General features: G+C 33.6%; 1 protein-coding gene across 1 annotated transcript; it reads left to right on the forward strand.

Moving 5' to 3' along the window:
- The first annotated feature begins 511 nt into the window (after positions 1-511).
- On the forward strand, positions 512-5,082 carry LOC21403025 (uncharacterized oxidoreductase SSP0419). Its single transcript, XM_010101627.2, has 3 exons — positions 512-1,094; positions 3,120-3,279; positions 4,369-5,082. Exons 1-3 carry the CDS (start codon positions 743-745, stop codon positions 4,703-4,705), a joined length of 849 nt encoding a protein of 282 aa, XP_010099929.1. The 5' UTR covers positions 512-742; the 3' UTR covers positions 4,706-5,082.
- The last annotated feature ends 6,604 nt before the right edge of the window (positions 5,083-11,686 follow it).

Genomic DNA, 11,686 nt, shown 5'->3' on the forward strand with positions numbered 1-11,686 from the left:
TCTATTTTATTTTTTATTGATTAAAATAATTTTCTTCAGATGTATTCTTTTTTTTTTTTGGGTCAATTGTTATCTTTATACACATTTTTTAAAAATAAATTCAAAATTCTTTAAATAGTTGTGTAAATGAATTTCTCATTATTTGGTGGACGGTAAATTCTTCAACTATCTCTAACATGATAATACAGGCAGAGTAGTACCAATAAAAAAATTAAAATAATGATTGTAAGTCTGTAAAATTTGTACCCAAATATTTTTAAAATACGTCTAATTTATTAATTTAAAATTTTAATTTAAATTAAAATATGATTTTATATAAAAAAAATTATTATAATAAAAAATTTAGATATAACTATTTTTAAATTTTTTTTATTATAATAAAATTTAAATTAGTAAAATAAACTAACGTAACTTTGATAAATTGACCCATTTTGCAGTTATCAACTCTCAGTACTCAGTTGTGGGACTGGGCGATAAATTCAAGATGACCCCACCTCTCCATCAACAATCTGTCAATTCACTGAATTATGGAAACACATTGACAAATTTTTTTATTTATTTATTTTTAATTTGTTGAACCAAATATCGTCGACTCAATTATGGAAACACACAAATATCACCCAACAATTTCACATATAACAATCTACTTCTATCCACCACAACAATTTCACATTTTTCGTTTTCAACGACAATAAAATAGAAACATATATCAACTAAGTCCGAAGATCCCAAGAGATCCGTTATGACGTCGACGGAGACGGAGTCGTACGGACGGCAAGTGGTGGTGATAACGGGGTGCTCGGCGGGAGGGATCGGCCACGCGCTGGCACGCGCGTTCGCGGCGGAGGATTGCCTGGTGGTGGCGTCGGCGAGGTCGGTGAGCTCCATGGCCGATCTGGACGACGAGAACACGTTCTTCCTGCAGGAGCTCGACGTGCGGTCGGAGGAGAGTGTGCAGCACGCGCTGTCGAATGTTCTGGAGAGGTTCGGCCGGATTGACATCCTCGTCAACAACGCCGGAGTACAGTGCGTCGGCCCTGTCGCCGAGGTCCCTCTCTCCGCCGTCCAGACCACTTTTGACACCAATTTATATGGTATTTCAATTTCCTTTCTTTTCTTTTCCTTTTTTTTTTTTTTGATGATTATTTAACTATCCTAGCACATAAATTTATGGATTCTTTCCCCTTTTTTATGGTTCTTATGTTTAAAAAAAAATTTGTGATGTAGTGTTGTTGTGAGTAGTCAAAATATGCATATTTCAAGCATCAAATCAGAATGGCAGGCAAAAGACCATGAGTCTTTAATTCTAATTATAATTATTGAATTGTCAAATTATTGTTGTTGTTTTTGCTGGAAATGTAAATGTTGTTGTTGTTGTTGTTCTTATTACTGTTGGAAATGGGATTGTCAAATTAGATTAGAAGTTTTTTTGCCCTGTACCATTGCTAAGTTTGAATCACATCTCAAGTTTTTTCTACAGTGTTTCTTTCAAAAAAACTCAAATTCAACCTTTTTTACTATAACGTTGAATGTGCTTTTTAACTCAAGTTCTCAACTCAAACAAGCGAAACGAATATCTCTCTGTTTTTCTGGGTACTGTTTCTCATTATACTTCCTTTTTCGTTGATCATTTTCACTATTCTGGAACACTAATTATTAGAATTTTCTTTTTTGAAGGTTTCCAGGATAGTGTATGTATCTGAACTTTCAATGTGGTCAAAATCACAATAAAATGAAAAAGTATGCAAATTTGACAGAATCTTATACAGGTTTGCAGTTCAAAATAGAGTTATAACGGTAAAATTCTCTTTTTTTTTTTTTTTTGTTTCGAGTGTCTTGTTAATGTTATGTTGTTGTGAATAGCTAAAGAAAGCATATTTCAAGCATCAGATTGGAATTGAAAGCGAATGTCATGATCATGTTATTCTCATTGTAGAATGTCAAGAGAAGAAGAAAATGATGGCTGTTTTGTGGCCCTATTTTCCTTTCCACATTTCCGGTTTATTAGTGGTACGAAATTTGTCATGCTATTGTATGTATTGCATGAAAGCAAAAACAGCATTTTGGATTCATGTGATTGTTATAGCATATAACAACTTCAAAACACTGCTCTTTTCCTTTTCTTCTGATGTTGAAAGTATATAAGATTATGATACTGAAAATTGGAAGGAAAAGTATCTTCTTATCTTGTAGCTTTTCTTCCTGGTATCTTGCCATTCAATTGAATGTAATCCCGGATCTGTTCTTTCTTTAGAGACCAATTGGAATTTGTACAACGGTTTTATGTGTTGTTAGGTTTAGGACTTGTTATTTTAAATCCTTTTCAAGAGAAAGCTGGAAGGGATCTCAAATCCTATCCTATTTGACTACATGTGAGAAGCTTTTGAACCAAACTCTACAGACTAAGAAGACATATAAACAATTTGAAAGGTCTTCTTATAGGAACTGAGTAGGTGGGGGCATTTGTGTCCTATATAACAGTTTATTGAGCTTAGTTCAATCTGAAGATTAGGCCTATATAACAGTTTATCTATGTCAAGAAACTAGTTCTTTTAAGCACTATTTAATGTCACTAATCCACCCATTATATCATTTTCACGGTAACTTTGATCCTACTCAGTCATAGGAAGTACATCTTTTTTTGTTTCCTCTTTTTTCCTTATTTTTTGGGCTTGTTTGGAAAGTTTTTGCTTTTGCTTTTAGTTAGTAGAAGAAATAAGCAAAAGTTGTAGTTTTTCAGCTAGCATTTGGAACCACACTTTTGAAAGGCCTTCACAGGCCAAAGTGATTTTAAAATTTTCCATTAAGTGACAAAAATGTTAAAATGAAGTTTATAATGTCAAACTGAAACTTCGATACAAGTTTCAAGTTTTATTCAAAACAGTTTTTTTAACAACTGTATTTTGCGGCTTTGACTAGAAGCTCTTCTTGAGAGCCTAAGTCTGATAGATCCTTCAAACACTTATAGAAGCAGTTTTTGGACTCAGGAAGCCGAAAGAAGCTTCCAGGAAGCTCTGACAAACAAGCTCTTCATCTCCATGGAAAAGGATCATAAGCCAGAGAGCACTTGCCTATTAGAATTCAATTCTTTTGTCTAATCATGTTTCGTAATTTCTTAGGTCCAATGAGGTTGATCCAAGCTGTTGTTCCTCACATGGTATCAAGGAGAAAGGGAAAGATAGTAAACGTTGGAAGTGTCACTGCTCTGGCCCCTGGACCATGGTCTGGTGTTTATACTGCATCAAAAGCTGCTCTACATTCGCTAACGGATTCTCTTAGGTTTGTCATCACTCTCTCGCTCTTTGCTTTTTAACTCTTTTTTTTTTTTAATTTAACTTTATTTATAACTTCACTATACCAGTGTGGTGAAATACATATTCAGTCATGTGGTAGCCTACCACTTCCACTAAAAAGTTCGCACTCAAATGAAATGTGTGATTTTTTATGCTTGCAAATTTGGATAGAGCAGATTGAAATTCTTCTTGGCTAAAGAAGTCTTCTGGTTTTCAGAATGTGGTCAATTGAATAAAGTTTATCCCTGTATATGGTGTACCATTTTATTGGACATGGCCAATCACACGTTTTACATCTTTCATGTTAAGTGTGCGTGCACACGTGTTTCCTCTTAACTTTGACTCTGATCCAGTGGCCGAACACATTGTTGATTTTTACCCCTAAATTTTTTGTAAAACTTTGGTTGTATCCCCACTTTATAAGAAAAGCTATGGTTGTGCTCCCACAATGATTGAATTATATAACCATCTCCTCGTTCCATACAAATGTCCTTATTCCCCATACAAATCTAGTTTTCCTTTTAGTAGTTCCCTACTGAAACAACAACAACAACAAGCTTTAATCCCATCTTAATTGGGGTCAGCTATATGGATTTTACTTTTTCACACAGCTCTGTTTGAAATTAGATTTTTTTGAATGCCTAGATGTAGAATGTCATTTCTAACTACTTCGGTCCATGTAATTCTTGGTCTACCCCTCCCTCTCCTAGTATTAGGTATAAGAATGTCCTCCCAAGCATGAACTGGTGCTTCTAGCGGTCTATGTTGGACATGCCCGTACCACCTCAAGCGGTCTACGCGCACCTTATCTTCTATTGGTGCTACACCTACTTTACTATGAATAACTCCATTCTTTATGTGATCCATTCTCGTATGGCCACTCATTCATCTTAACATACGCATTTTTTCCACACACTCATCTTACGTATATATTGTCTCTTTATGGTCCAACATTCACTACCATATAACATGGCTGGGCGGATTGCAGTCCTATACAGTTCCCTACTGAAAAAAAAAAAAAAGAAGAAAAAATAGCTGCGCCACTGTTCTGATCCTCCTATTCTATTTCTGTCAGATTGGAACTCCGGCCCTTTGGAATCGATGTCATTACTGTTGTGCCAGGAGCTATCAGATCAAACATAGGAAATTCTGGCATGGCTACCTACAATCAGATGCCTGAATGGAAACTGTATAAACCTTTTGAAGCAGCAATGCGTGAGAGAATCTTTCTTTCTCAAAGACCAAATGCAACGCCCTCAGAAGTGTTTGCGAAGAAGACGGTAGCCGCCGTTCTGAAGAAGAATCCGCCGCGTTGGTTCTCCTATGGCCCATTCTCTACCCTTCTGTCGATCATGTACCATTTGCCACTCTTCATTAGAGATTTTGTCTTTAGGAAGCTTATGAAATGTTGATTTTTGATGGGTATGTATTTGCTTGTTGATCTTCTTGAGATTTATATAGCAAGTGCATGCTTTCTATTTTTGGAATCACGTTTTCATAGAAGCATGAAGATGCTCAGATTCTAGTATAAATTTTATGAACCAAAGTAATTTTTTTTTCTATGTTTTATTATAATTGTGTTTTTTTTTTTCATCTCTTGAAATGAAAACTATAGAAACTATTGCTAACCACGGTTGTGGTTTTGCTGCGACAAGGACAAGGATTGAAAATTTGTGGAAACAGATATCTACAAATTATTATATCTTCAAATTTTGTTGGAAGTGGCGCTCTGTTTGCTTACGCGGATGAAGATGTGTTGGCATGTTGTGAGATTATTACGAGTCAATAACCTCATTAATCCAACTTCTTCCTTTGAAAATTTGGGCATTCTCCAATGGAACTTTTGATTTATGTGGAACACCGTTCTCTGTCGAAAAGGGCAAAAAAAAAAAAAAAAAGGCATATTGCACAAATACATCTTGAACGTTTCTTCATTTGCAAGTTACATCCTAAACCTTTGTCATTGACATTTAAATTCGATTATTCTTGAGAAATCAATCCAATCGGCAACGGTCATCAATTAGTGGACGAAAATTAGCGTTTAAATATTAAAATTAAAAAGTTTATGATCTAACTTGCCAACTATAAAAATTTTATTGGCATAGTTTTCTAGATTCTGTCGCCCACAAACTATTCGTTTTCTATATAATGCATTCCGAACTTTAACTGCCTCTGGAATTTTAAAAACAATTGTAATTGAGGTTCAGTAGATAACCAATGTTATCAAATTCACGGTTTAAAACACGCAATTTGTATATGAAAGTTAAATATCGTCATTTTTCAAATCATGTCACGTGCAAATTTCATGTCTCAAGACTGTCAATTTGATAGCGTCATTAATTATTAGACTTTAATTGAATTAATTTTAAAGTTTCTGGTGCAATTTACTAAAATTAAAAGTTTGGAATCCATTATGCAAATATTGAATAGTTTTGGGTCAACAATACAACTTACTCTGTCTCTAATCATGGAGAACTTCTCCTCCCAAGTTAAATCGGGCATAATTGATCACTACTAACAGTACTCATATCAATTTAGAAGAGAGAAAAAAAATGAGATAAGAATAGGCAACCTTCACAAGTAGAATGTCATTGTACAGATTGCATTGCAATGTTTTCTTCAGCAATTCTATTGGCGTGGTCCTCTAGTTTAGAAAGCTTAACTTAATTTGATGTTCTCTTTAGCAACAAAAAATTAACGTCATAGGATCTTGTTGCTCATACCAAAGATTTCTTTAAAATGCATTTGATCTATTTATAGAGTTCTCCTATAGTTGTTATGGTACTACTAATAGTGTGATGCACCAATACTCTTTAACTCTTATTCCTCTATTTTGTTTGTTATGCCCCACATGTTTATCTTTTGCAATTTTAGGCCTCGTTTACTTTACGAATTTGAGTTTTTAATTCGAATTGAGATGTGATATTTTTTTAGAGTTTTTTACTGTAACAAAAAAAGTTAATGTGACATTTTCTGAGAGTTTTTTATTAAAAATCTAAAACTGAAAACTCAAATCAATGAAATAAAGAAGCCTTACAAACTTTAACATTAAACAACTACAAGGTACATTGGGAGATCCGTTCAGTCAAATCTCAATTGTTCGCCCATAATCAATTTAATCAAAACTCCTTGGTCTAATCGACGTAGAGAGAAAAGACACGTAAGAGAGAGAGAAAACACCAGTACCGTTGGCCGGAGCTCTAGGGCTGCCTCCTGGCGTGTCGCCGGACCCCCGTCCTTGAAACTTCATTCTCTGACTCGTCTCATCTTGGGCATTTCAGTGGTGGGGCGGTGTTCCTGCGGTGGCTCTATTTGGTCAGATATGTTCCGAGTCGGTGGTTAGGTGTTGAGAGTTTTGGACTGTGTTTTCTGACATGTCTGTCGCCCAGTGGTGGAGCGCCCTCGGGGTTGTGTTCCGCTCCATGGATGGCATCTTTTGGCGGTGGTGTGGTTTGATTCCGGCGAGGATCATGAAGCCACTATTTGCCGGCGTTTTTTCAACTTCATCGTGCGTCTTTTGAAGCTCCCCTGACGAGTCCTTTGCCGACTGTCCCTTCCTCAGAGGCTTACGATGGCATTGCTGGGCGGTTTTTCTTTGTTTTTCAGGGTATTTTGGTTTCCAATAATGGTGGGTTTTATCCCATTTTGTTAGTCTTTGTTCTTGTTTGGTGGTCTGGTATTTTGCCGGGATGCCGACCTCTAAGGTTCACCAGGGAGATCACAGAGATCGTCGGAGTCGAGTTCGTGTCGACGGAAGTATGGGCAGTCACCGGATCGGAGGCGTTTAAAAGAAAAAGGTCATTGTTCTTCTACAGTAGATATGGGCCACGTTCCCACTAAAACTCCAAGAACTAGGTCGAGGGAAAGAGGCGAGAAAGTTGGTCCAGTGCATGTCATTTCCGATGTTGAGGGAATCAAATTTTTTGGCTTGATCTTTTTGATGTTCTCTATCTTCGTGTTGTAGTTTCCGTAATTGTAATAAGGACAGGGGTTTTCCTATCCAACTGGTTTGTGGTTTGGTGTTAGATTACGGTTATCGGTTTAAGGCCGTTGTTTGGCTAGATCTTGTTTGGTGAGTAGAACTTGATTTCGCTTCACCCTTCGTAGGAGATTTTCTTTCGGCATCCTCTGAGTAGGCTAATTATCTACTGATGTTCTATTAGTTTGCTGTGAACCTTGATTCCACTCGGTGGTCTTTTAGCCATTCAATGGCTTTTCCAGTTACTTTTCTGGTTGTTGTTTTGTGAGCTTTGTCCCTCCGTTTGTACTTGGAGCTTCTTATGGCTTTTTTAATATTACGTCTTTAGTCAAAAAAAAAAAAAAAAAAAAAGATACAAGGTACATTGGAGCATGGACTTCATCTCAAAAGTGCTTCTAGCAGTCAACAGAATCTAGTTTGCTTTGAAAGATTCAGAAAAGATAGATTATTTCCTTTTGGTGGCAAGTTAAACATATTTCTCTGAAAGGCTTCGTGATGCAAGCTGGGACTTTAAATTATTTTTTAGTTTATCTATCTTGAAATAAGAAAGGCTAAGATGGTCAGTAAGAGGGAATCAAAACCTACAAGTAGAGACATGTCGTGCCAGTATGATCCACTTTAATTAGACACAATCATGTTATTGTGCCGTGTTTAACACGTCCCATTATTTGTTTGTGTTGTATCATTCCGACCCACAAGTCCTCATCTATTGACCCGACATGGCTCATTAGCCTCTTTATGTATCACATCGTGTCGTTTCGGCCTACATGCTTAATCGTGCTATCCCATTTTAATATTAGTTTTCATTGTTTTGCCTTTTTTTCTTAAATTTGGATGGACTGTTTGAATTTTTTTTTTTTTGTGAGAAATGATTAAATACACATAACAAAAAAATAGTATAAAAATTGATATAAAAACTCAAACATTGTTGAAATATATTTGATTTATTCAAAAACAATTTATTCTTTTAAAGCAACTAGCAAGAAGTAAAGTACAATGTATAAGGAACACAATTTTCACATATTTATATAATAGATTCTTTGTAAATTAAAGAAAAAAATGAAATAAAAAGTATTATTTAGTGTTAAAAGTGTCGTGTCGTGCCGTGTCATGCTTGCAAGATATGTCGTATCGTGGTTGGCCCAACGTGCTCAACACTTGAGCCCCGATACTGCCTATAAATAATTATTGTATTGTATTATGTCGGGCCGTGTTGTGCTCTCACACTAAGGAGATAACTCAGCTCATTTGACAGTTCTACTTACAAGGGATTGAAACTTAATTTCAAACTAGAATGATAATCATATGCGTTTTCTATTGATAATAGTTTGCCTTATAAAGAAGGCTTACAACATTTAAAACCATAAAATATGGATTATACCCCGTGATTGTAAATAAAATGCGAAAATGGAAGATAATGGCAGCAAAATAAATAAGCAAACTAACAAATTTTATCTCACTAATACATCCTTAAAAAAATACTACATCAAAGTGCCTCTAGCTGTTAGTGCTCTTATTACTTTTAGGCAGACTCACTGCTTAGTTTGTTGAAAGTGCTCAGCTCTACAAAAGCGTTGTGGATTCTATAATAAGATATTATAATCAGATCTGGAGTGGCATACAGAGTGGTTAACGTCTGCAATTTATACAAAATCTTTTGAAATCTCATTAGAAGACACTAAAGCCTTGTTCATTTCACCGATTCGAGTTTAGAATTCGAGTTTGTTACAGTAAAAAGTTCTCAGAAACAGTTACATCTAACTTTTTTACTATAGTAAAAAAACTCTCACATAAAGTTACATTTCAACTCGAATTAAAAACTCAAATCAGCAAACTAAACCGACCTAAGACGCATTTTGTTGTATTGAGTAAAAACATTAGTTTATGGTCTTTATCTGATAAGAGCATCTTTTTGTGTGTGAATGAATGTATTAAAAGGGAGAAGGCGGTTTCCATTTTAATTTACTATAGAACCATAAGTTTAAGCTTCTATCCAATGTGGGACGAAATCTAATTAACGAATCTTTTCTTGGTTATGCCACTTTAATCATCAATTTTACTCTCAACCAAATGAATCAGCAATCCTCATTACATTGTGCAGTATATTGTTGAATAATATTGCTTCTGGTTGTTCTCCCCCATTTAATTGTGCAGTATATTGTTGAATAATATTGCTTCTGGTTGTTCTCCCCCATTTAATTAACTTGGCAATGGGGGAGAACAACCAGAAGCAATATTATTCAACAATATACTGCACAATTAAATGGGGGAGAACAACCAGAAGCAATATTATTCAACAATATACTGCACAATGTAATAAGGATTGCTGATTCATTTGGTTGAGAGTAAAATTGATGATTAAAGTATATATATATATATATTTTTTTTGGTGGTATTACTTGAAAACTTGTTGAACCCTGTTATATTAAACTGGTGAGGGAAATTGTTTAATACCTTAGATATTCATCGAAATTTCTATAGGGATAAAACAAGTAGAAAAAGAGAAGTGTCTTATTTCATTAAAATAAAAAATAAAAAATAAAAACATTATTGAAATGCTACATTATCTTTTGACATGTTCACTTCAATTTTGTCCAACAAATACAGTAAATTACAAGCCTTTTGTTCCAAACATATATACGATAGTGTTATCGAGTCATTCCCCTCTTTAAAACGCTCACTCTAATCCTACACGCACTATTTACAAAAACTTAGGAGATATTTAGTTCATAGATTAGAATCATGTGATTATAATTATTTTCGATTTACGTGTATTTTTGTGATAAAAATATTATAACAAAGCATGAACCATAATTAAAATCATAGTTTGAATCCTCCAACCAAACATCCTTTTAACCTTATTTCTCTCACCCACTTACCTGATTACCTCATCTCCGTTTTTTGTCTACTATAACTATAAGATTGCCACCTCCAACTTTATGTTATTGACAAAAAAAAAAAAAAAAGATTAAAAAAAAGAACAAAACAAAAACGTCAAGTTTATGAGATCACATATAGATATTCAAGTAACATCAATATGTTTTTCTGACATATATCTTTCGTTGCTTTTTCTATGTAAATGAAACTATTACATTTTCAAAGTCAATAAGTTGCCAATCGAAAATTTCGTGCATAACATTTTTGAAATGTCTATATAATAAATTTGAAAAGCACAACTTCATTTATAAATAGGTAATCTTAACAAATATTTTTGGTGCATGAATCAAGATTTTTACTATTTATTTTTAATTTATAATCTTTTTAGTTAGATAATTACACTAATAAAATGATATTTATCAAGAATAATGAGTAAAAGTCTAGATTCATACACTTTTAAGAATAAATTCTCTATTTTTTATTTATAAATTCCATTAAAAAAAAAACTCACACTTACAAAAAGAAAATAAATATGTTTCTCTTTGGATATTGACGTTATCAAGAAAATTTTGAATTTGTTTGTTTTGGATGAAAGCGTTTCTCTCTCTCTCTTCTCTCTCCTCTTCTTTTCTTAAAAGCAATTCCATTACAATAAAAAGATGGAATTTACATAAAATGTAGGGACTGTATGAACATAGGTTGAATAGTGAAAGTGACACTATTATAAATAGATCACCCTTATTCATCTTTATCGACTTAAAACTCCACTATTTTTTCTTTATCAGACTATAAATAAATCACCTTATTAGATAAGATCCAACTTAATAGGACTATTATTTTGTGAGTATGGAGTTTTATCCTTATTGGATAAATATCATTTTTTTTTTTTATAAATAAGTTTGGAAGTAATGGCTTGCAATATGCGGAGAAAATAAGTGACACGTGTCCAAAAATAAAATAGCATGCGAACAAGAGTCGATCTACCTGTGGTTTATCTTTTCTCAATCCTAAAGAAGAGCCATCTCCCTATTAATACCAATCCCGACCATTTCCATTTTTCTACCTGTGGTTTACCTTTTCTCAATCCTTGTCGTTCCATACACATTAAAAACTTACGAAAATAGTAAAAAATAAGCTAATATAAAAAGCTTAAGAGAGTATATAGATCAATTTTTAGTTATAAAAATTAATAGGTCATAATTTATTAAGTTATGGTTCATAATCAGATAAATTATAAACAAATTTGTCAAGTTATGATTCATAACCAGACAAGTTATAGACAAAAATATTAATTTATAGACAATAACTTATCAAATTATAGTTCATAACCAACAAATTATGAACGAAAACAATAATTTGACTTATTTATTAACTTATGTAAACTATTGACTTATTAATTTTAATTTATCTCAAGTCTTGACCTATTTCCCTCTTTCTCCTTAAACTTATTCGTAAGTATGTCGATCAATATTCTAACTATAATAATAATAATAATAATAATAATAATAATAATAATAATAATGCTAATTAATAGTCA

This window comes from Morus notabilis, unplaced genomic scaffold (assembly GCF_000414095.1).
Source record: "Morus notabilis unplaced genomic scaffold, ASM41409v2 Scaffold604, whole genome shotgun sequence".
NCBI lineage: Eukaryota > Viridiplantae > Streptophyta > Magnoliopsida > Rosales > Moraceae > Morus > Morus notabilis.